This window comes from Capra hircus (genome assembly GCF_001704415.2).
Source record: "Capra hircus breed San Clemente chromosome X unlocalized genomic scaffold, ASM170441v1, whole genome shotgun sequence".
Lineage (NCBI taxonomy): Eukaryota > Metazoa > Chordata > Mammalia > Artiodactyla > Bovidae > Capra > Capra hircus.
In genome coordinates, this window is record NW_017189516.1 from 23,953,006 (window position 1) to 23,977,096 (window position 24,091).

Genomic DNA, 24,091 nt, shown 5'->3' on the forward strand with positions numbered 1-24,091 from the left:
ATCCCTAGCAGATTTTAAATGCATCTGGCATTTGTCAAGTATGTGTATGTTTTCCCCTACAAGATTGAGCTTCTTGAGGGCAAGGAACATATTTTATCTCGTTTTATATCCCCAGAGATGGCAGTTATTAAAACTGCGCTGATGAACTATGACTGACTATATACTAATCTCTTAAAACCAACAGATGCACCAGCTGCTAACTAAATCATATACAGAGAATGCCTAGGAGCTCAGACCATCTCATTCCCAAAGAGAGAAGACACACATAAGGGATGGTGAGGTTGAGAAAAGAAAATGGGATGGCAAAGAAAAGCCCAGCCATGTATCCAAAGTCTATAACCTAGGAAACCAGGATATAGTACTGATATACAAACACTCAGAAAGACTGTGTACTCATTGTCAGAAATGAGTAATGTTGACTTTAGAGTCTAAATGAAAAAACATTTTCTTCTACAGAAATAAATGTGAACAAAACAAGTCAAGAATTTAGATCAAAGTGCTAAAAATTATAACAGTCTATGAGATCCTATTTCTAATTAACTACAAAAGACATCCCTTCACATCCAAATCAGGCTGAAAAGTCCAACACAAAAAACAAACCAAGAAAAAGGGATTAGAGTCCTAAATAAAATTTTTATCCGTATATGGAATTCTCAGTTTCTTTTCCAATTATATAAGCAGTGTCTCAAGATTCTAGTTACACAATATTAGGCACATCCTCAAGAAGAATGCCTTAAGTGAAGGAAAATATAAACAACTTTAAGCTTTCAGTGACTTTTATATAAACTAAGATGAATCTATGTAAGAGAGCCTTCTCCTGTCAGAAAATCTGTGCTGTGCTTAGTTGCTCAGTAATGTCTGACTCTTTGTGAACCCAAGGACTGCAGCCCGCCAGGCTCCTCTGTCCATGAGGATTCCCCAGGCAAGAATATTGGAGTGGGTTGCCATGCTCTCTTCTAGGGGATCTTCCCAACCTAGGGATCGAGCCCAGGTCTCCCATATGGCAGGCAAATTCTTTACCATCTGAGCCACCAGAGAACCCCAAGAATACTGGAGTGGGTAGCCTATCCTTTCTCCAGGGGATCTTCCTGATCCAGGAATCGAACTGGGGTCTCCTGCATTGCAGGTGGATTCTTTACCAGCTGAGCTACCAGGGAAGCCCAAGGTACCAGGGAAGCCCTGCTGCTGCTGCTGCTGCTAAGTCGCTTCAGTCGTGTCCGACTCTGTGTGACCCCACAGACAGCAGCCCACCAGGCTCTGCCGTCCCTGGGATTCTCCAGGCAAGAACACTGGAGTGGGTTGCCATTAGGCAGTGTTAAATATGTTTAACTGAATACAGAGCCTCTAAAATGTATCTTACCTTTATGTGTGAGGCCTTTGGGACAGTTAAAGGTGAAACCTGGGGTTGTGAGACAACTGGAGGTCCACAGACATGCACAGGCAAAATAGTGGACCGACCTTGAATCAAAGGCAAAATTTGGGGCTGAGTCAGCTTTGGCTGCTTCTGCAACTGTTAAATAAGAACAAAAAGATTAAAGATAAATTCTCCCATTTATAGTAAATATACTGATGATATATTAAAAAAATACAATATTGTAAAGTAATTAGCCTCCAATTAAAATAAATAAATTTATATTAAAAAAATATATATATAAAACAGTTCATCTCACCCCTGAAATCTGCTGGTAATGTCCCACTAGTTGCTGGGATGGATAAATTTTCTCCAGAATATTTATTTCGGTCTGCGGCATGTTAGAAACCATTTGAGAGCCCATCATCTGGTCTGAGGAGTAGGCTACACTGGGCTGATTTGAAGTATCTGAGTGTATAGCTGATCCTGCTCCTGCCTCAGACAAATTGTCACCTACGATAAAGAAAATAAGGCAGAAGGGAAAAATTCAAAACACAAGGTCCAGATGGCATAGGAAATGGTAAGCACTCTTTTTTTCTTTTTCACTCTGACAACCTGAAACAGCTTTAAATAAGATATGTACACTGCAGAATTAATCAAAAACCATCATGTAAACTTTCCATGCTGATATTATGGTATAACTAAAATTTTATTAGTAAAGCAAAACTACAAAGAATTATATAAAAGTTAACTCAATTTGCTGGCCATTTCATGCATATCCTAACTAATCTATGTGTGCCATTAGGATTTCAGTTAATATTCTCATTTTCATAGAACCTGGCTATATAATAATGCTGCCTTTATAGAACAATGGGTTATTACTATGAAAACACTCTGTCCTTCCAGAGAAGAGAACGTATTACAGACAGAAAAATTAGAGAAACTGTTAATTTTATACTTGAGTCTAAAATACAAAAGGTCTTAAAGTCTAGAAAACTTCCTCTTGAAAAATAAGTTCTATCTTTAGATCCATATTTCCTTTACTAAAAGATTCATGTTAGACTCTTAAAAATGGTAAAAAGATTATAATCCTTATCCAACTAGTACCTTGAACAAGTCACTTAACAGAACAGTTTCTTAATTTTAAAGTAAGGAAACTAGCTGGCTTGTCTATTTACGGATTTTGGAAAAGGATTAATGAAAGGACAGATAACAAAATGCTTTGAAACATACAAAAGTACTATTTAAAGATAATGGAATACAATTACACGTTTCCTTTTATACATTATAACTGTGTTACCTGTAACAGAGGAGCAGTGATGTTGTGGTTTTCTTTGTAGAAGCTGTAGTCGCACATGTTGATCAACTTCAGTTTCTTCACATTCTGCCCCAGTGTGCTGAACAGGAGGAGGGGGCAAAGATGTATTTTGGGGCTGAGGGAGTATATTCCCTACAGACTTGCACTGGGAATCCCTGCGTTCTTCCAAACAGCCAGCTGGCTTCTTCTCCCTTGTCTTCTTTATCAGGGTCACTCGGTCTCTAATGGACTTAGCAACAGCTTTGGAATCACTTTCATGGAAGAATCCTGACTTGACCTACAAACAAAACATAATAAGCAAATCACATCTTTTTTTTCAATTAATTAATTTTTTATTGAAGGATAATTGCTTTACAGAATTTTGCTGCTTTCTGTCAAACCTCAACATGAATCAGTCATAGGTATACATATATCCCCTCCCTTTTGAACCTCCCTCCCATCTCCCTCCCCATCCCACCCCTCTAGGCTGACACATAGCCCCTGTTTGAGTTTCCTGAGCCATACATCAAATTCTCGTTGGCTATCTATTTTACATATGGTAATGTAAGTTTCTATGTTACTCTTTGCATACATCTCATCCTCTCCTCCCCTCTCCCCATGTCCATAAGTCTATTCTCTATGTCTGTTTCTCTATTGTTGCCCTGTAAGTAAATTCTTCAGTACCATTTTTCTAGATTCTGTATATATGTGTTAGAATATGGTATTTCTCTTTTTCTCTCTGACTCACTTCACTCTCTATAATAGGTTCTACGTTCATCTACCTCATTAGAACTGACTCAAATGTGTTCTTTTTTATGGCTGAGTAATATTCCATTGTGTATATATACTGGAGTTCACTCAAACTCATGTCCATCAAGTCGGTGATGCCACCCAGCCATCTCATCCTCTGTCGTCCCCTTCTCCTCCTGCCCCCAATCCCTCCCAGCATCAGGGTCTTTTCCAATGAGTCAACACTTCGCATAAAGTGGCCAAAGTATTAGAGTTTCAGCTTAAGCATCAGTCCTTCCAATGAACACCCAAGACTGATCTCCTTTATGATGGACTGCTTGGACCTCCTTGCAGTCCAAGGGACTCTCAAGAGTCTTCTCCAACATCACAGTTCAAAAGCATCAATTCTTCGGTGCTCAGCTTTCTTCACAGTCCAACTCTCACATCCATACATGACCACTGGAAAAACCATAGCCTTGACTAGACGGACCTTTGTTGGCAAAGTAACATCTCTGCTTTTTAATATGTTATCTAGGTTGGTCATAACTTTCATTCCAAGGAGTAAGCATCTTTTAATTTCATGGCTGCAATCACCATCTGCAGTGATTTTGGAGCCCCAAAAAATAAAGTCTGACACTTTATTTTCATTGTTAGTATATAGAAAGGCAAGTGATTTCTGTGTATTGATTTTATATCCTGCAATTTTGCTAAGTTCACTGATTAGCAATAGTAATTTTCTGATACTATCTTTAGGGTTTTCTGTGTACAGTATGATGTCATCTGCAAACAGTGAGAGCTTTACTTCTTTTCTGATCTGGAATCCTTTCTTCTCTGATTGCCGAAGCTAGGACTTCCAAAACTATGTTGAATAATAGTGGGGAAAGTGGACACCCTTGTCTTCTTCCTGATCTTAGGGGGAATGCTTTCAGTTTTTCACCATTGAGAATAATGTTTCCTCTAGGCTTATCATATATGGCCTTTACTATGTTGAAGTAGGTTCTTTCTATGCCCATTAATTACAGAGTTTTAATCATAAATGGGTGTTGAATTTTCTCAAAGGCTTTTTCTGCATCTATTGAGATGATCATATGGTTTTTATCTTTCAATTTGTTAATAGGGTGTATCACATTGATTGATTTCCATATATTGAAGAATCCTTGCATTTCTGGAATAAACCCAACTTGATCATGGTGTATGAGCTTTTTGATGTGTTGCTGAATTCTGTTTGCTAAAATTTTGTTGAGGATTTTTGCATCTATGTTCATCACTGACATTGGCCTGTAGTTTTCTTTTTTGTGTTGTCTTTGTCTGGTTTTGGTGTCAGGCTGATGGTGGCCTTGTAAAATGAATTTGGAAGTATTCCTTCCTCAGCCATTTTTTGAAAGAGCTTTAGAAGAATAGGCATTAGCTCTTCTCTAAATGTTTGACAGAATTCTCCTGTGAAGCCATCTGGTCCTGGTATTTTGTGTTTTGGGAGATTTTTTATCACAGCTTCAATTTCAGTGCATGTAATTGGGTTGTTCATCATTTCTATTTTTTCCTGGTTCAGTCTTGGAAGACTGGCCTTTTCTAAGAATCTGTCCATTCTTCCAGGTTATCTATTTTATTGCCATATAGTTGTTCATAATAGTGTCTTATAATCCTTTGTATTTCTGCATTGTCTGTTGTAACCTTTCCTTTTTCATTTCTAATTTTGTTGATTTGATTCTTCTCTCTTTTTTTCCTTGATGAGTCTGTCTAACTGTCAATTTTATCTTCTCAAAGAACCAGCTTTTAGTTTTATTAATCTTTATTATTGTTTTTTTTTTCATTTCTTTTTCATTTATTTATGCTCAGGAATTTATAATTTCTTTTCTTCTACTAATTTTGGGGTTTTGTTCTTCTTTTCCCAGTTGTTTTAGGTGTAAAGTTACATTGTCTATTTGATATTTTTCTTGTTTCTTGAGGTAGGATTGTATTGCTATAAACTTTCCTCTTAGAACTGCTTTTGCTACATCCCACAGGTTTTGAGTTGTTATGTTTTCATTGTCATTTGTTTCTAGAAATTTTATAATTTCCCTACTGGTTATTTAGAAAAGTGTTGTTTAATCTCCATGTGTTTGTGTTTCCTACAGCTTTTTCCTTGCAAGTGATATCTAGTCTCATAGCGTTGTGGTCAGAGAAGATGCTTGATACAATTTCAATTTTGTTCAAAGTCGTATCTTTAATATTTAAGATTTTTACTTTTATTTTTTACTAGCAGAGTTATTTTCCTACTCCAAATTCCAAATGCTATTGAAAATAGTTAATTTGTTTCTATGTTCTTTCTTTCTTTGGGATTGAAATGAAAACTGACCTTTTCCAGTCCTGTGGCCACTGCTGAGTTTTCCAAATTTGCTGGCATATTGAGTGCAGCACTTTCACATCATCATCTTTTAGCTTTGTTCATAGTGATGTTTCCTAAGGCCCACTTGACTTCACATTCCAGGATGTCCAGCTCTAGGTGAGTGTTAGTGATCACACCTTTGTGATTATCTGGGTCATGAAGAGCCTTTCTGTACATTTCTTCTGTGTATTCTTCCACCTCTTCTTAATATCTTCTGCTTCTGTTAGGTCCATACCATTTCTGTCCTTTATCGAGCCCATCTTTGCATGAAATGTTCCCTTGGTACCTCCTATTTTCTTGAAGAGATCTCTAGTCTTTCCCATTCTATTGTTTTCCTCTATTTCTTTGCATTGATCACTGAGGAAGCCTTTCTTATCTCTCCTTGCTATTCTTTGGAACTCTGCATTCAAATGGGTCTATCTTTCCTTTTCTCCTTTGCTTTTCGCTTCCTTTCTTTACACAGCTATTTGTAAGGCCTCCTCAGACAGCCATTTTTCTTTTTTGCATTTCTTTTTCTTGGGGATGGTCTTGATTCCTGTCTCCTGTACAATGTCACGAGCCTCTGTCCATAGTTCATCAGGCACTCTATCAGATCTAGTCCCTTAAATCTATTTCTCACTTCCACCGTGTAGTCATAAGGGATTTGATTTAGGTTATATCTTAATGGAAAAAGTCAGTTTTTATTCCAATCCCAAAGAAAGGTAATGCCAAAGAATGCTCAAACTACCGCACAATTGCACTCATCTCACATACTAGTAAAGTAATGCTCAAAATTCTCCTAGCCAGGCTTTAGCAATACATGAACTATGAACTTCTAGATGTTCAAGCTGGTTTTAGAAAAGGCAGAGGAACCAGAGATCAAACTGCCAACATCCACTGGATCATAGAAAAAGCAAGAGAGTTCCAGAAAAACATCTATTTCTGCTTTATTGACTATGCCAAAGCCTTTGACTGTGCGGATCACAATAACCTGTGGAAAATTCTTCAAGAGATGGGCATACCAGACCACCTGACCTGCCTCTTGAGAAACCTGTATACACGTCAGGAAGCAACAGTTAGAACTGGACATGGAACAACAGACTGGTTCCAAATAGGAAAAGGAGTACGTCAAGGCTGTATATTGTCACCCTGATTATTTAACTTATTTGCAGAGTACACCATGAGAAACGCTGGGCTGGAGGAAGCACAAGCTGGAATCAAGATTGCCAGGAGAAATATCAATAACCTCAGATATGCAGATAATAGCCCCGTTATCGCAGAAAGTGAAGAAGAACTAATAAGAGCCTGTTGATGAAAGTGAAAGAGGAAAGTGAAAAAGTTGGCTTAAATCTCAACATTCAGAAAACTAAGATCATGGCATCCAGTTCCATCACTTCATGGGAAATAGATGGGGAAACAGTGAAACAGTGTCAGACTTTATTTTTCTGGGCTCCAAAGTCACTGCAGATGGTGATTGCAGCCATGAAATTAAAAGATCCTTGCTCCTTGGAAGGAAAGTTATGACCAACCTAGACAGCATATTAAAAAGCAGAGACATTACTTTGCCAACAAAGGTCCATCTAGTCAAGGCTATGGTTTTTTCAGTAGTCATGTATGGGTATGAGAGTTGGACTATAAAGAAAGCTGAGTGCAGAAGAGTTGATGCTTTTGAACTGTGGTGTTGGAGAAGACTCTTGAGAGTCCCTTGGACTGCAAGGAGATCCAACCAGTCCATCCTAAAGGAGATCAGTCCTGGGTGTTCATTGGAGGGACTGATGTTGAAGCTGAAACTCCAATCTTCGGCCACCTGATGCGAAGAGCTGACTCATTTGAAAAGACCCTGATGCTGGGAAAGATTGAGGGCCGGAGGAGAAGTGGACGATAGAGGATGAGATGGTTGGATGGCATCACTGAGACAATGGACATGGGTTTGGGTGGACTCCAGGATTTGATGATGGACAGGGAGACCTGGCGTGCTGTGGTTCATGGGGTCACAAAGAGTTGGACATGACTGAGCAACTGAACTGAACTGAATGTTCTTTCTTAATCAGACATGTACAAATGCCAGAGCTTGGAATAGGAAAAATATTACTAGGCTCCAGAAACATAAGAGCCTAAGCTGGTCCTTTTTCCTATAAGCACACACAATCTTGTGGTAAGAGATGGATAAAAACTTAATTTAAAATGAAATAAGAGGTAGGAATAAGCTGCTTCAAAAGCCCTAAAGGAGCAGAAGCCTTTCTAGTAGAATTAGAGAAAGAATCACAGAGGAAGGTAAAGTCTGACCTGGATTAAATAAAACAAGGAACTTGAAGGCTATTGAGGGAGAGGTAGATGAAGTCCAGAAATCAGCACTCTAGGCAGTTGATGTATGCTCACAGCAAAGTGCTGTATCTTATTAGGTTTTAGTAGAGTGACATGAGGGACATCAAGGGCTTGTTGTCTAAAAGGAACAGGGCTGAGTAGCAGAGATAATGACTTGAAGAGGTGTCAGGCATATCATTCTCAGTTCTACAGTCTGTATTTTCAAGTATGTCTCAAGGTTCTACAGATTTGAGGAAATTTCATCACAGTTGAAAAATGATTAAAATGTTAGATGGAATCCATATATTTAATTTCACTCTTTCCCAAAGTTAAAAAAAAACCCAGAGCAAATGGATTTTTAAGTCATAAACTCACAAGGATAGACAAAATAAAGTCAACAGCAACAACAAACATTTTGGACATTTGGGGATTCGAAAACAGATAATAACTGGGAAAGGTGAGCCAGGGAAAGCTGAGAATCATTCTCATTTATCCTGAATAACACTCATAATACATAGGAACTAGCCATACCAGGTACTTATACAAGTGGGTAAAGTCAAAAGAGATGACTAAAATAAAGAAGACTAAATGAAAGGGTTTTCAGAAGTAGTTAGGTATTAGGTTCCCATCTCTCACCCTCCATTCCACATCTTTGGGTGATTGCTTCTCCCCTATTCAAAAAGCCTAAAATTTTGTTCTCTGGAAAGGGTAAAAGAGGATCTCTGGACTAGGAAACACCAGGCACAGTTGAAGGTGTGGCTATCAGGTGAAAAACAAGAAGATTATATGGCCATATGCATGCTGAACACCATACACAGAAACTGCCAGCACTCTTCCCCACTTGGCTACCAAAATGCACCAATAACCACATCCTTATCCTCCAGGCAGGATACTGAAAGATAATTCTCTGGAGAATCTGGCCAATTCAAGAAGAAAGACACACAAATATTTACATCGGATGTTCCCTGATTATTGGCCCACCCAGATGCCTGAAAGTAGAGGTTAACAAGTCTGATCTTCCCAGACTCAGCTCTCATAAACTCATAGGGAAGTTTGAGCCAGACTATGACCAAGAGGCTCTGTTCATCTTACCCCTCCTGGGTATCTTCACCAAACAGTAACTTCAGTAACCAGCTAGGTATGTGCTGGGCACTCTAGTTTTCAAAACAAAATAATATATATTATTTAGGTACACTATAATGAAAAGCAAAGGAAAGTGTAACACAAAAGGATAGATCCATGGCTGATTCATGTCGATGTATGGTGAAAACGATCACAACATTGTAAAGTAAGTAGCCTCCAATTAAAATAAATAAATTAATTCTTTAAATAGTCAGGGTAGATATTATCTATAGTGATCCGGGAGGGGAATGCAAGTAGGAGGGGCACACAGATAACTTCTAAGGTACCAGTAGTGTTCCATTTCTTAACAAAAGTAGAGTTTTACTATCCTTTATACTATACATACAAATTTAATATACTCAGCTGCATAGATATATTTCACAATAAAATTTCAATTTAAATAAAGAAAGTGAGAGAAAAGAAAGCAATCAGAAAGAGAAAGGATGCAACTCTGATACTATAACGGGAGAGGAGGCTGGGGATAGGATTCACTTACCATTTCATATGCTACTTCCTCAGGTGTATCTGTTTCTAAATTGAAACTGAATTCAATAGCTTCATTATCTTTATGTTTGCCTTTCAATTTTTTAGGGTCTTCAACCCAGAGTCTTAAAGCCAGGGATGAATTTGAGCAATCATCTTCCTCTGCCAACTCCACTCTTAGTCCTGTATCCTCCGCAAAAAATGCGTGGTTTAGTAGGTCCCTTATAGATAACCTAATAAACAATATACAAACCTGTTATCAATTCTTCCAATCACAAAAAAGATATAGAACACTTAATCAGTAAAAAATCAGTCAAAGCAACAAGTTTATTTAAAATTTTCTATTTACTAAACCATTAATTTGTCTTAATATAAAAGCCAAATCTTATATCCAATTATTATTACCAAGGATACAAACAAACCTCGATTAACATGCATTTATAGTGATCTTAATTAAGGACCATTAACAGTAACATATCCAGATACTGAAGTTTAACATACCTAAACATATACCTAGAGATAATTTGAAAAGTGCTGCAGTACGTTAGATGGATTCAGTATCTTCCCTAAATCATTGGCTTAAGTCACCAAAACTCTAACAATGGATTGTCAGCAAGGAAACTAAAAACTCTTCCAGATATATACACTCTAAAGTAAATTAGCAATTCAAACGTTTTTTAACAGAATTTATAAACAGAACTCATTAACTCAATTAACAGTAATCTAGTCCTTTGACTGTGTGGATCACAATAAACTGTGGAAAATTCTTCAAGAGATGGGAATACCAGACCACCTGACCTGCCTCTTGAGAAACCTGTATACACGTCAGGAAGCAATAGTTAGAACCGGACATGGAACAACAGACTGGTTCCAAATAGGAAAAGGAGTATGTCAAGGCTATATACTGTCACTATGCTTATTTAACTTATTTGCAGGGTACATCATGAGAAACTCTGGGCTAGAAGAAGCACAAGCTGGAATCAAGATTGCTGGGAGAAATATCAATAACCTCAGATATGCAGATGACACCACCCTTATGGCAGAAAGTGAAGAGGAACTCAAAAGCCTCTTGATGAAAGTGAAAGAGGAGAGTGAAAAAGTTGGCTTAAAGCTCAACATTCAGAAAATGAAGATCATGGCATCTGGTCCCAGCACTTCATGGCAAATAGATGAGGAAACAGTGCAAACAGTGTCAGACTTTATTTTTCTGGGCTCCAAAATCACTGCAGACGGTGACTGCAGCCATGAAATTAAAAGACGCTTACTCCTTGGAAGAAAAGTTATGACCAACCTAGATAGCATACTGAAAAGCAAAGACATTACTTTGCCAACAAAGGTCTGTCTAGTCAAGGCTATGGTTTTTCCAGTGGTCATGTATGGATGTGAGAGTTGGACTGTGAAGAAGGCTGAGCACCAAACAATTGATGCTTTTGAACTGTGGTGCTGGAGAAGACTCTTGAGAGTCCCTTGGACTGCAAGGAGATCCAACCAGTCCATTCTAAAGGAGATCAGTCCTGGGTGTTCTTTGGAAGGAATGATGCTAAAGCTGAAACTTCAGTACTTTGGCCACCTCATGCAAAGAGTTGACTCATTGGAAAAGACTCTGATGCTGGGAGCGACTGGGGGCAGGAGGAGAAGGGGATGACAGAGGATGAGATGGCTGGATGGCATTACTGACTTGATGGACGTGAGTCTGAGTGAACTCCGGGAGATGGTAATGGACAGGCAGGCCTGGCATGCTGCGATTCATGGGGCTGCAAACAGTCGGACACGACTGAGCGACTGAACTGAACTGAACTGAGTCAGTGTACTTCATTCACTCTTTAGAGAATGCTATGTGTGAAGCTAATTTAGTTCAGCAAAGTCATACAGTTTTCTTGAAGTATTTAAGGCCAGTGTCCTAGGCCAAAGTATACACATAATGGATACAACTCCAACCTAATATTAGGGATTAATCTAATATTAGGTTAATATTAGGTTAAGAGAAGAAAAAAAGACAGAGGTTCAAAATTTTTTTATAAGCTGGGAAAGGCAATTTCCCTTTCTTTGACCAACTTCTAAAATAGAGAAATAATATCTATATTACAGGCCAGTGAGAGCTAAAACTGATATATTCCGTAATGTCTATGTGGAAAGCCCCTCCTGTACTATTTAAAATAGAAGTTATGCAAACCTAGACAGCATATTAAAAAGTAGAGACATTACTTTGTTGACAAAGGTCTGTCTAGTCAAAGCTATGGTTTTTCCAGTAGTCATGTATGGATATGAGAGTTGGACCATAAAGAAAGCTGAGTGCCAAAGAATTGATGCTTTTAAAGTGTGGTGTTGGAGAAGACTCTTGAGAGTGCCTTGGACTGCAAGGAGATCAAACCAGTCAATCCTAAAGTAAATCAGTCCTGAATATTCATTTGAAGGACTGATGCTGAAGCTGAAGCTTCAATACTTTGGCTACCTAACGTGAATAACTGACTCATTGGAAAAGACCCAGATGCTGGGAAAGACTGAAGGCGGGGAGAAGGGATGATAGAGGATGAGATGGTTGGAAGGTATCACTGACTTGATGGATATGAGTTACAGCAAGCTCCAGGAGTTGGTGATGGACAGGGAAGCCTGGCATGCTGCAGTCCATGGGGTCACAAAGAGTCAGACACAACTGAGTGACTGAACTGAGACTGAACTGAAAGCATGTTGACAGCATGGTATCTTGTAAGTTGAGGATTTTCAACCTTCTACACTTTAGTGATCAAGAGATAAACATTTAACTAAGACAGTTTTTATGAAAAGATTATGCTTGCTCAGACTAATTAGTCTTAAGGCTGAGGCGAGATGTGTTTAAGAAGGTACAATTAAGTTAAGCATTCTGGTTCTCAATGAACGTTTTGCCTAGATATTTTTACTATGGAATAATCACTGCAATAACAGCAGATAGTATCATTCATTAAATATTTATTACTCTGTTAGGTATTTTATACTCATTATCTTTTTAATCATCAAAATAATACCTATTTTGAGGGAACACCTAAGTAACTTGCTCAAGATCACACTGGCTAAGTGTGACTCCAGATATGAATCTTCCGCTGTTGAAGCCTAGGCTCCTAGGCTCTTTCCAAAACACTAATGTGCCATGAACCTTTTTTGAATATTTCAGTGTTCTTTGGTAATAGGTCATAATTAAAACGCTATATTAAAAACAACCAGAAACCAAACTAAAACAGCTACTTCAACACAGTAGTTTTAGCATAGCTTAAAAAAATAAGCATGCCTAAACTCCTACAATTCAAAAACAATAAAACAACTCAAATTTTTTCTAAAGGCAAAGGACTTCAATAGATAATTCACCAAAGAAAATATACAAATACTGATAAGCACATGAAAGGATACTCAACATTATTAGTCCTTAAGGAAATGGAAATCAAAACCAAAATGAGATAGCACTTTACACCCACTAAGATGGATATTACCAAAAAACAGTTGGTGCAGATGTTAAGAAACTGGAGCCATCATACATTGCTGGAAGGAATGCAAACTGATGCAGCCATTGTGGAAAAAAAATTGGTGCTTCTTCAAAAAAATTAAACAGATTATTACCATATGATTCAGTAATTCTACTCTTAGGTACATACCAAAAAGAACTGAAAGCAGACATTCAAGAAGATACTTGTTCACCAATATTCATGCTGCATTATTCACAATAGCTAAAAGGTAGAAATAACTCAAGTATCTATCAACAGATGAATGGATAAACAAAATGGTGTATGCATGAGAGCATAAAAAGACAAATATTATATGACACAAAAGGACAAATATTATGATTCCACTTGTAGGAGGTACCTACAAAAGGGTAGAGACAAAGTAGAATAGAGATTGGCAGGGGGTGAGGGGAAAGGGAATGGGTAGTTACTATTTAATGGGCATAGAGTTTCTGTTTGGGATGATGAGAAACTTCTGGAAATAGTGGTGATGATTGTACAACAATGTGAATGTGCATAATGCCACCGAATTGTACATTTAAGAATGATTAATATGGTAAATCCTAGGTTATTTATATTTTACCATAATTAAAATATACAGATATAGCCTGTTGGTACAAACACCAAGAATGTTGTATAATAAAGCTATAATTAAACAGGCTTAATCTTTTTTAATATAAATGTATTTATTTTAATTGGAGGCTAATTACTTTACAATATTGTATTGGTTTTGCCATACATCAACATGAATCTGCCACAGGTGTACACGTGTTACCCATCCTGAACCCCCCTCCCTCCTCCCTCCCCGTACCATCCCTCTGGGTCATCTCAGTGCACCAGCCCCAAGCATCCAGTATCATGCATCTAAGCTGGACTGGTGATTCGTTTCATATATGATATTATACATGTTTCAATGCCTTTCTCCCAAATCATCCCACCCTCTCCCTCTCCCACAGAGTCCAAAAGACTGTTCTATACATCTGTGTCTCTTTTGCTGTCTCACATACAGGGTTATCGTTACCATCTTTCTAAATTCCACATATATGCGTTAGTGTACTGTATTGGTGTTTTTCTTTCCGGCTTGCTTCACTCTGTATAATAGGCTCCGGTTTCATCCACCTCATTAGAACTGATTCAAATGTATTCTTTTTAATGGCTGAGTAATACTCCATTGTGTATATGTACCACAGCTTTCTTATCCATTCATCTGCTGATGGACATCCAGGTTGCTTCCACGTCCTGGCTATTATAAACAGTGCTGTGATAAACATTGGGGTACATGTGTCTCTTTCAATTCAAACAGGCTTTATCTTAGTGGCTTTTTATATTTTCAAATATGCAACACTAAGCTTAGATAACTAATAAAAATGGGAGAAAGTCAGTGAAATGCTGGTGGAAATAATTTCTACAAAAGATCTATAATCTAATTTAATCATAATCAGCTGGAGATAAAACACTAATCTACCAATTTTAGTAAGCAACTGTCCAAAGCTTAAATTAAAGGGAAAAGCTAAAACTAAAATTAATTGTGAGAAAAATATACATTGTGACACAAATAAATTTAGAATTACTATTTCTTGAAAAAAATAGCCCTGTCAGCTTTACCATTTTCATGACACAAGAACACATGGACAAATTAAAAAAAAACCAGCTAGTGAGTTGATGGTTAAATTTTTCTTAAACTATCATAAAAAACCATTTAAGTACTTATGTGAAGTTGACAATGCAGAAACTCTCCACTATCTATCAACTGTTAGAAGAAAGTTTACCTGAGAGGGAACTGTTAAACTGATGGCTAAAAGTGATGAAGCTTAATATCAGTTCAAGGAAAATTCAACACATAATATCAATTTAAAATGGCAACAAAATGCAATAATACAGTTCACTATAGACAGTGTGGTTTGGCTTCCACTCAAAAGTCATACCCAGCATGATTCAAAGGTCAAAAAAAGACCCAAAGCAAGGTAAGAGAAAAATTCATCCATTAGTTATGTCTTTTCACTATACATGCACCCACCTTTCAGATTTGTTTTGACGAATACATCCCTCGATGATTTCTTTCACTTCAGGATCAGTGACTTTATCAAAACTGGCTGGTTTTATACCCTGGAAGAGGAAAAATGGTTTCTAGTCACAAATTAAGCAATTGAAACCCCAGGCCAACATGACACTTAGTAAAATAATGATTTTTTAAACACTAAACCACATTCAAACCTTAAATGAAATAAATATATATACACAATATAAGTTTAACAACTTTTTGACAAGGATTTTGTCACCATTCTAGAAACAACAGTGAAAAACTGTAAACAATCTAAATCTTTAATAACAGAAGTAATATTATATAAACTATGTGATATACATATAAATACAAATGCTAATAAACAAAAATATTCTCACAGTAATTAAAACAATGGAGAATTCTCATACTACAACATTAAACAGAAAAAACACAGGATTTCAAAATGTACATACCATATAACCCCAATTACTAAAATATAATAAGTATTTCTTAGAATCAGAAAAATCAATGCTATTTAAAAAAACACTTTCAGAAATTCTAAATAAGGAATTATCTACTGCCAACATATCAAATCAGTATTTCAAAGTCTTCTAGAATGGCTAGAAACAATCAATAAATATACATATAAAATATATATATTTTGCTATATGCATAAACTTTTAAGAAATCTATATTGCTTTTATCCTTAAACAATATCAAAATATTGAGAGAACCTTAAGCTAATTATCAGGTTCTAGGAATTCAATATCAAATTAATGAGGTCCATATAATTCAAAATGTTTTTATAATAACTGTGCTTGCTGCCTAAACCTGCTTATTTTACATTCTATCACCCCTAATTTATGAGTTTTAGATTTAAAAAATAATACAAGATTGCTGCCATCACTTAATAGAAAATTCCAAATTAAGCTACAAGCAGAAAGGTATAATAGAATAATTATCACAGAATGAGGCAATCTAAGATTTCATTCTGGGTCTGTCACACTACCTTATAGTATATAGAATCAGAAAGCCAAATATCATATCCCAGATAAATCTGGTGAGATTAGGAGTTAATTTGGGCCTCAAATTCAAGAAGCTTTAGTAGAGATGGAAATCTGAATTGTGATATTGCATTTTTGTGACTTTATTATAAAAGAATAAAGTTACCAATAAAAAATGGAGTTTTTAATTCTTATAGAAAATACCCTCATTGACCTTTCCATTGATCTCTTAACTACTCCCTGCTGCTGCTGCTGCTGCTGCTGCTGCTAAGTCACTACAGTCGTGTCCGACTCTGTGCAACCCCATAGACGGCAGCCCACCAGGCTTCCCTGTCCCTGGGATTCTCCAGGCAAGAACACTGGACTGGGTTGCCATTTCCTTCTCCAGTGCATGAAAGTGAAAACTGAAAGTGAAGTCGCTCAGTCGTGTCTGACTCTTAGGGACCCCATGGACTGCGGTCCACCAGGCTCCTCCGTCCATGGGATTTTCCAGGCAAAAGTACTGGAGTTGGGTGCCACTGCCTTCTCCAACTATTCCCTGCTGCTGCTAAGTCGCTTCAGTCATGTCCGACTCTGTGTGACCCAATAGATGGGAGCCCACCAGGCTCCCCCGTCCCCGGGATTCTCCAGGCAAGAACACTGGAGTGGGTTGCCATTTCCTTCTTCAGTGCATGAAAGTGAAAAGTGAAAGGGAAGTCGCTCAGTCCTGTCCGACTCTTAGTGACCCCATGGACTGCAGCCTACCAGGCTCCTCCATCCATGGGATTTTCCAGGCAAAAGTACTGGAGTGGGGTGCCATTGCCGTCTCTGAACTACTCACTAGGGCTAGATAATTATTGCTTTTCTCTGCTCCTAGGGGAAAATAATTGGGGAGCTGAAACTTACAAAATCAAGTACAGACTCTTCTATTTGTGGCCCAAATTAAAAGGGCATGGAGAAGGCAATGGCACCCCACTCCAGTACTCTTGCCTGGAAAATCCCATGGACGGAGGAGCCTGGTAGGCTGCAGTCCATGGGGTCGCTAAGAGTCGGACATGGCTGAGCGAATTCACTTTGACTTTTCACTTTCATGCATTGGAGAAGGAAATGGCAACCCACTCCAGTGTTCTTGCCTGGAGAATCCCAGGGACAGGGAAGCCTGGTGGGCTGCCGTCTATGGGGTTGCACAGAGTCAGACACGACTGAAGTGACTTAGCAGCAGCAGCAGCAGCCTCATTATTTATCTGAAACATGTGAACAATCTCTTTTGCAGCCTACTTTGAGCTACCCAACTGAACATGAAAGAGATCTATTTTGAACAATCCTAACACTTTGTTTCTATCTCCCCTAAGTTCCTTCTATACTCTAATCCTCTTATTTTTGTAGTCATTTGTGAGTTTATATCATTGCCCTGATAAAAATGTAAACTCTTTGTAGGTGGCAAACACATCTTACTCACATTTCTTGTAATTTCTAATGTAAAAAATTACTCATAGCAGTGACTATCATTTAATAATGAGGCTTTTAGAACTAGAAAAAGTCTTCAAAACATGTAGTCAATCTTTATTATTTAGCTTTGGGAAATAACATCCATCTAATAAATAAAAAGATCAGTTTTCATTCCAATCCCAAAGAAAGGCAATGCAAGAAGGTTCAAACTACCACACAATTGTACTCATCTCACGCGCTACTAAAGAAATGCTCAAGATTCTCCAAGCCAGGCTTCAACAGTACACGAACCATGAACTTCAAGACGTTCAAGCTGGACTTAGAAAAGGCAGAGGAACCAGGTATCAAATTGTCAACATTGGCAGGATCATTGAAAAACCAAGAGAGTTCCACAAAAACATCTACTTCTGCTTTATTGACTATACTAAAGCCTTTGACTGTGTGAACCACAAAAAACTCTGGAAAATTCTTAAAGAGATGGGAATACCAGACCACCTCACCTGCCTCTTGAGAAATCTGTATGCAGGTCAAGAAGCAATAGTTAGAACTGGACAAGGAACAACAGACTGGATCCAAATATGGAAAGGAATATGTTAAGGCTGTATATTATCGCTATGCTTATTTAACTTATATGCAGAGTACATCATGAGAAACACTGGGCTGGATGAAGCACAAGCTGGAATCAAGACTGCTGGGAGAAATATCAATAACCTCAGATATGCACATGACACCACGCTTATGGCTGAAAGCAAAGAACTAAAGAGCCTGTTGATGAAAGTGAAAGAGGAGAGTGAAAAAGTTGGCTTAAAACTCAACATTCAGAGATTGGACTCGGAAGACAGCAGAGGAATAGGACAGGGAGACCACATTCTCCCCAACAAATTCATCAAAAGAACATTTGAATGCTGGGCAAATTCCACAAAACAACTTCTCAATGCTGGCAGAGGACATGAGGCACCGAGAAAGGCAGCCCACTGTCTTTGAAAGGAGGTAGGACAAAATATAAAAGACAAAAAGAGAGGCAAAACAGGAAGGGATGGAGACCCATCCCAGGAAGGGAGTCTTGAAAGAGGAGAAGTTTCCAAACTGTCCCACCTGAGGAGAGTGCGATGGCCAAGCACCTGGTTGCCTGAGCTGCTCGGACCTGGGAAGGGCACAAAACACAGGCCCAACTGAGTCTGTGCCTTTGTGGAGTATGCAAGAACCTCAACCTGAGCAGCTTAGACCTGGGAAGTGCACACAACCCAGGGCACGCCTGAGACAGTTCTCCAGCAGAGCAACCTAGAGCCTGAGAAGTTTAAACTGGGAAAGCGCACACACCATGAGTCGGGGGGGGGGGGGACCCAGTGCAGTCGAGACACTGCGAGCACTCCCCACACACACCAGCGATATTTGTTTGCAGTGTTCCTCCGTCCCCAGAGCACAACTGAACAAGTGAGCCTAAATAAGTGATCACCTTCGTTCCCTTGTGTCAGGGTGGAAATAAGAAACCGAAAAGACCAGCAAACAGAAGAAGCTAAAATAAACAGAGGGAACCACTTTGGAAGTGACAGGTGCAACAGATTAAAACCCTGTAGTTAGCACCGACTACATTGGAAGGGGCCTATAGATCTTGAGAAGTATAAGCTGGATCAAGGAACTATCTGAAATTGAACTGACCCCACATTGCCCGCAACAGCCCCAGAGAAATTCCTAGATATATTTTTACTATAATCATTTTTAAATTCTTTAAAAAGTTTTTTTTTAATTTTTAAGTCATTACTCCTTTAATTTTCATTTTTATAACCTACTATTACCTTGCAAAAAAAGACCCTATTTTTAAAGCAAATTTCATACATATATTTTATAATTTTTGTGACTTTGTTTTTTTTTATATTGTATTTTTGAGAGTCTAACCTCTACTCTAGATTTTTAATCTTTCCTTTTTGTTATTTGTTATCAATTTTGTACCTTTAAGAACCCAATCTTCAGTACCCATTTTTACTTGGGAGTGCCATTACTGGCTTGATTGCTCTCTCCCCCTTTTGACTCTCCTTTTTCTCCACCAGGTCGCCTCTATCTCCTCCCTCCCCCTTCTCTTCTCTACCTTCCTCTGTGAATCTCTTTGTGTTCCAGACAGTGGAGAACACTTAGGGAACTGATTACTGGTTGGATCTGTCTCTCTCCTCTTGATTCCACCTTTTCTCCTCCTGGTCACCTCTGTCTCCTTCCTCCCTCTTCTCTTCTCTGTGTAAATCCATGAACCTCTCTGAGGGGTCCAGACTGTGGAGAGCACATAGGGAATTGATTACTGTCTAGCTTGCTTTCTCCCCTTTTCATTCCCCCTCTTCTCCTCGTAGTCACCTCTCCCTCCTCCCTCTACTCTTCTCCATGTAACTTTGTGAGCCTCTCCAGGTGTCCCTCACTGTGGAGAATCTTTTCATCATTAACCTAGATGTTTTATCATCGGTGCTGTATAGATGGAGAAGTCTTGAAGCTACTGTAAGAATCAGACTGAAAACCAGAGACAGGAGGCTTAAGCCCAAAACCTGAGAATACCAGGGAACTCCTGACTCCAGGGAACATTAATTGATAAGAGCTCATCAAAAGTCTCCATACCTACTCTGAAACCAAGCACCACCCAAGAACCAACAAGTTCTAGAGCAAGACATACCATGCAAATTCTCACGGTAGTCGCCGTGCCTACCATGGTGACCACGGGTGACGGGGAATCAGGGTTTGATTCCGGAGAGGGAGCCTGAGAAACGGCTACCACATCCAAGGAAGGCAACACAGGAACATAGCCCTGAGCTTCAATATACAGGCTGCCCAAAGTCACACTAAACCCACAGACATCTCAAAACTCACTACTGGACACTTCATTGCACTCCAGAGAGAAGAAATCCAGATCCAACCACCAGAACACCGGTGAAAGCTTCCCTAACCAGGAAACCTTGACAAGCCACCTGTCTAACCCCACCCATAGGGAGCAACCTCCACAATAAAGAGGAACGACAAACTGCCAGCACATAGAAAGGCCACCCCAAACATGGCAATCTAAACAAGATGAAAATGCAGACAAATACTCAGCAAGTAAAAGAACATGATAAATGCCCACCAAACCAAACAAAAGAGGAGGAGATAGGGAATCTACCTGAAAAAGAATTCAGAATAATGATAGTAAAACGTGATCCAACATTTTGAAAACAAAATGGAGTTACATATAAATAGCCTGGAGACAAGGACTGAGAAGATGCAAGAAATGTTTAACAAGGACCTACAAGAAATGAAAAAGAGTCAATCAATAATGAATAATGCAATAAATGAGAACAAAAACACTCTGGAGGGAACAAAAAGTAGAATAACAGAGGCAGAAGATAAGTGAGGTAGAAGTTAAGTGAGGTAGGAGATAGAATGGTGGAAATAAATGAAACAGACAGGAAAAATGAAAAAAGAATTAAAAGAAAGGAGGACAACTTCAGAGACCTCTGGGACAATGTTAAATGCCCCAATATGAGAATCATAGGAGTCCCAGAAGAAGAAGACAAAAAGAAAGGCCATGAGAAAATACTTTAGGACATAATAATTGAAAACTTCCCTAAAATGGGGAAGGAAATAGTCACCCAAGTCCAAGAAACCCAGAGAGTTCCAACACGGTAAACCCAACGCAAAACATCCCAAGACACATATTAGTCAAATTAACAAGATCAAACACAAAGAACAAATATTAAAAGCAGCAAGGGAAAAACAACAAATCACACACAAGGGGAAACCCATTAGGATAACAGCTGATCTTCTTCAGGCCAGAAGAGAATGGCAGGACATACTTAAAGTGACGAAAGAGAAAAACTACACCCAGATTACTGTACACAGCAAGCATCTCATTCAAATATGAAGGAGAAATCAAAAGCTTTATAGACAAGCAAAATGTGAGAGAATTCAGCACCACCAAACCAGCTCTCCAACAAATGCTAAAGGTTCTTCTCTAGACAGGAAACACAGAAAGGGTGTATAAACTCGAACCCAAAACAACAAAGTAAATGGCAATGGGATCATACTTATGAATAATTACCTTAAATGTAAATGGGTTCAATGCCCCAACCAAAAGACAAAGACTGGTTGCTGCTGCTGATAAGTTGCTTCAGTCGTGTCCGACTGTGTGACCCCATAGACGGCAGCTCACCAGGCTTCCCCATCCCTGGGATTCTCCAGGCAAGAACACTGGAGTGGCCTGCCATTTCCTTCTCCAATGCATGAATGTGGAAAGTGAAAGTGAAGTCACTCAGTCGTGTCCAACTCTTAGCAACCCCATGGAGAGCAGCCTACCAGGCTCCTCCATCCATGAGAATTTCCAGGCAAGAGTACTGGAGTAGGGTGCCAGTGCCTTCTCCAAAAGACTGGCTGAATGGATACAAAGACAAGACCCGTATATATGCTGTCTACAAGAGACCCACCTCAAAACAAGGAACACATACAGACTGAAAGAGAAGGGTGGGAAAAAGATATTCCATGCAAATAGAGACCAAAAGAAAGAAGGATTACAAATACTCATACCAGATAAAATACTTTAAATAGAGGCTGTGAAAAAAGACAAAGAAGAACACTATATAATGATCAAAGGATCAATCCAAGAAGATGTAACAATTATAAATATATAGGCACCCAACATAGGAGCACCGCAATATGTAAGACAAATGCTAACAAAAGGGGAAATTAACAATAACACAATAATAGTGGGAGACTTTAATACCCCACTCACACCTATAGATAGATCAACTAAACAAAATTAACAAGGAAACACAAACTTTAAATGATACAATAGACCAGTTAGACCTAATTGATATCTATAGGACATTTCACCCCAAAACAATGAATTTCACCTTTTTCTCAAGCACACATGGAACCTTTCCCAGAGACAGATCACATCCTGGCCATAATCTAGCCGGTATCTACATCATGGGCCAAAAAAAAAAATATCAAAGCATGAAGTAAAATTAAAAACAAACATGAAATCATTCCCAAGCTATCCTTTCTGACCACACAGAACACCAGTAAAGATTAAGATTTGCCAATTACAGGAGAAAAAACTATTTAAAAAATTCCAAACATATGGAGGGGCCTTCTGAACAACACGCTTCTGAATAACCAACAAATCACAGAAGAAATAAAAAAAAGAAATAAAAATATGCATAGAAATGAATGAAAATGAAAACACAACAACCCCAAACCTGTGGGACACTGTAAAATCAGTGCTAAGGGGAAGGTTCATAGCACTACAGGCTTACCTCAAGAAACAAGAAAAAAGTCAACTAAATAACCTAACTCTATACCTAAAGCAACTGGAAAAGGAAGAAATGAAGAACCCCAGGGTTAGTAGAAGGAAAGGAATCTTAAAAATTAGCGCAGAAATAAATGCAAAAGAAACAAAAGAGGCCATAGCAAAAGTTAACAAAGCCAAAATCTGGTTCTTTGAGAAGATAAATAAAATTGAAAAACCAACAAATCGCAAGTCTATGTCTGATGCAGGATACAGCATGCTTGGGACTGATGCACAGGGATGACCCAGAGAAATGTTATGGGGAGGGAGGTGGGAGGGGGGTTCATATTTGGGAACGCATGTACACCTGTGGTGGATTCATGTCAATGTATGGCAAAACCAATACAGTATTGTAAAGTAAAATAAAGTAAAAATAAAAATTTAAAAAAAAAAAGAAAAACCACTAGCCAAACTCATCAAGAAACAAAGGGAGAAAAATCAAATCAATAAAATAGGAAATGAAACTGGAGAGATCACAACAGACAACACAGAAATACAAAGGATCATAAGAGACTACTATCAGCAACTATATGCCAATAAAATGGACAACTTGGAGGAAATGGACAAATTTTTAGAAAAGTACAACTTTCCAAAACTGAACCAGGAAGAAATAGAAAATCTTAACAGACCCATCACAAGCACGGAAATCAAAACTGTAATCAGTAATCTTCCAGCAAACAAAAACCCAGGACCAGACAGCTTCACAGCTCAATTGCACCAAAAATTTAGAGAAGAGCTAACACCGATCCTACTCAAACTCTTCCAGAAAATTGCAGCAGAAGGCAAACTTTCAAACTCATTCTATGAGGCCAACACCACCCTAATACCAAAACCTGACAAAAACGCCATGAAAAAAGAAAACTACAGGCCAATATCACTGATGAACATAGATGCAAAAATCCTTAACAAAATTCTACCAAACAGAATCCAACAACATATTAAAAAGATCATACATCATGACCAAGTGGGCGTTATCCCAGGGATGCAAGGATTCTCGAATATCCAGAAATCAATCAATGTAACACACCACATTAACAAATTGAAAGATAAAAAACATATGGTTATTTCAATAGATGCAGAGAAAGCCTCTGACAAAATTCAACATCCATTTATAATAAAACCCTCCAGAAAGCAGGAATAGAAGGAACATACCTCAACATAATAAAAGCTATATATGACAAACCCACAGCAAACATTATCCTCAATGGTGAAAAATTGAAAGCATTTCCCCTAAAATCAGGAACATGGGTGCCCACTCTCA

At 38.4% G+C, this 24,091-nt stretch overlaps 1 protein-coding gene across 3 annotated transcripts in view; it reads right to left on the reverse strand.

Moving 5' to 3' along the window:
* Window positions 1–24,091, reverse strand: part of WNK3 (WNK lysine deficient protein kinase 3) — a 192,193-nt gene that overhangs the window by 114,884 nt on the left and 53,218 nt on the right. For all 3 annotated transcript variants that reach the window (XM_018043857.1, XM_005700891.3, XM_013976555.2), the window contains exons 6-10: window positions 15,118–15,206; window positions 9,644–9,863; window positions 2,652–2,946; window positions 1,671–1,864; window positions 1,361–1,510 (exon numbers count right to left, since the gene is read on the reverse strand). In XM_018043857.1, coding sequence (XP_017899346.1) covers window positions 1,361–1,510; window positions 1,671–1,864; window positions 2,652–2,946; window positions 9,644–9,863; window positions 15,118–15,206 — 948 coding nt within the window. The remainder of the gene's footprint in view (window positions 1–1,360; window positions 1,511–1,670; window positions 1,865–2,651; window positions 2,947–9,643; window positions 9,864–15,117; window positions 15,207–24,091) is intronic.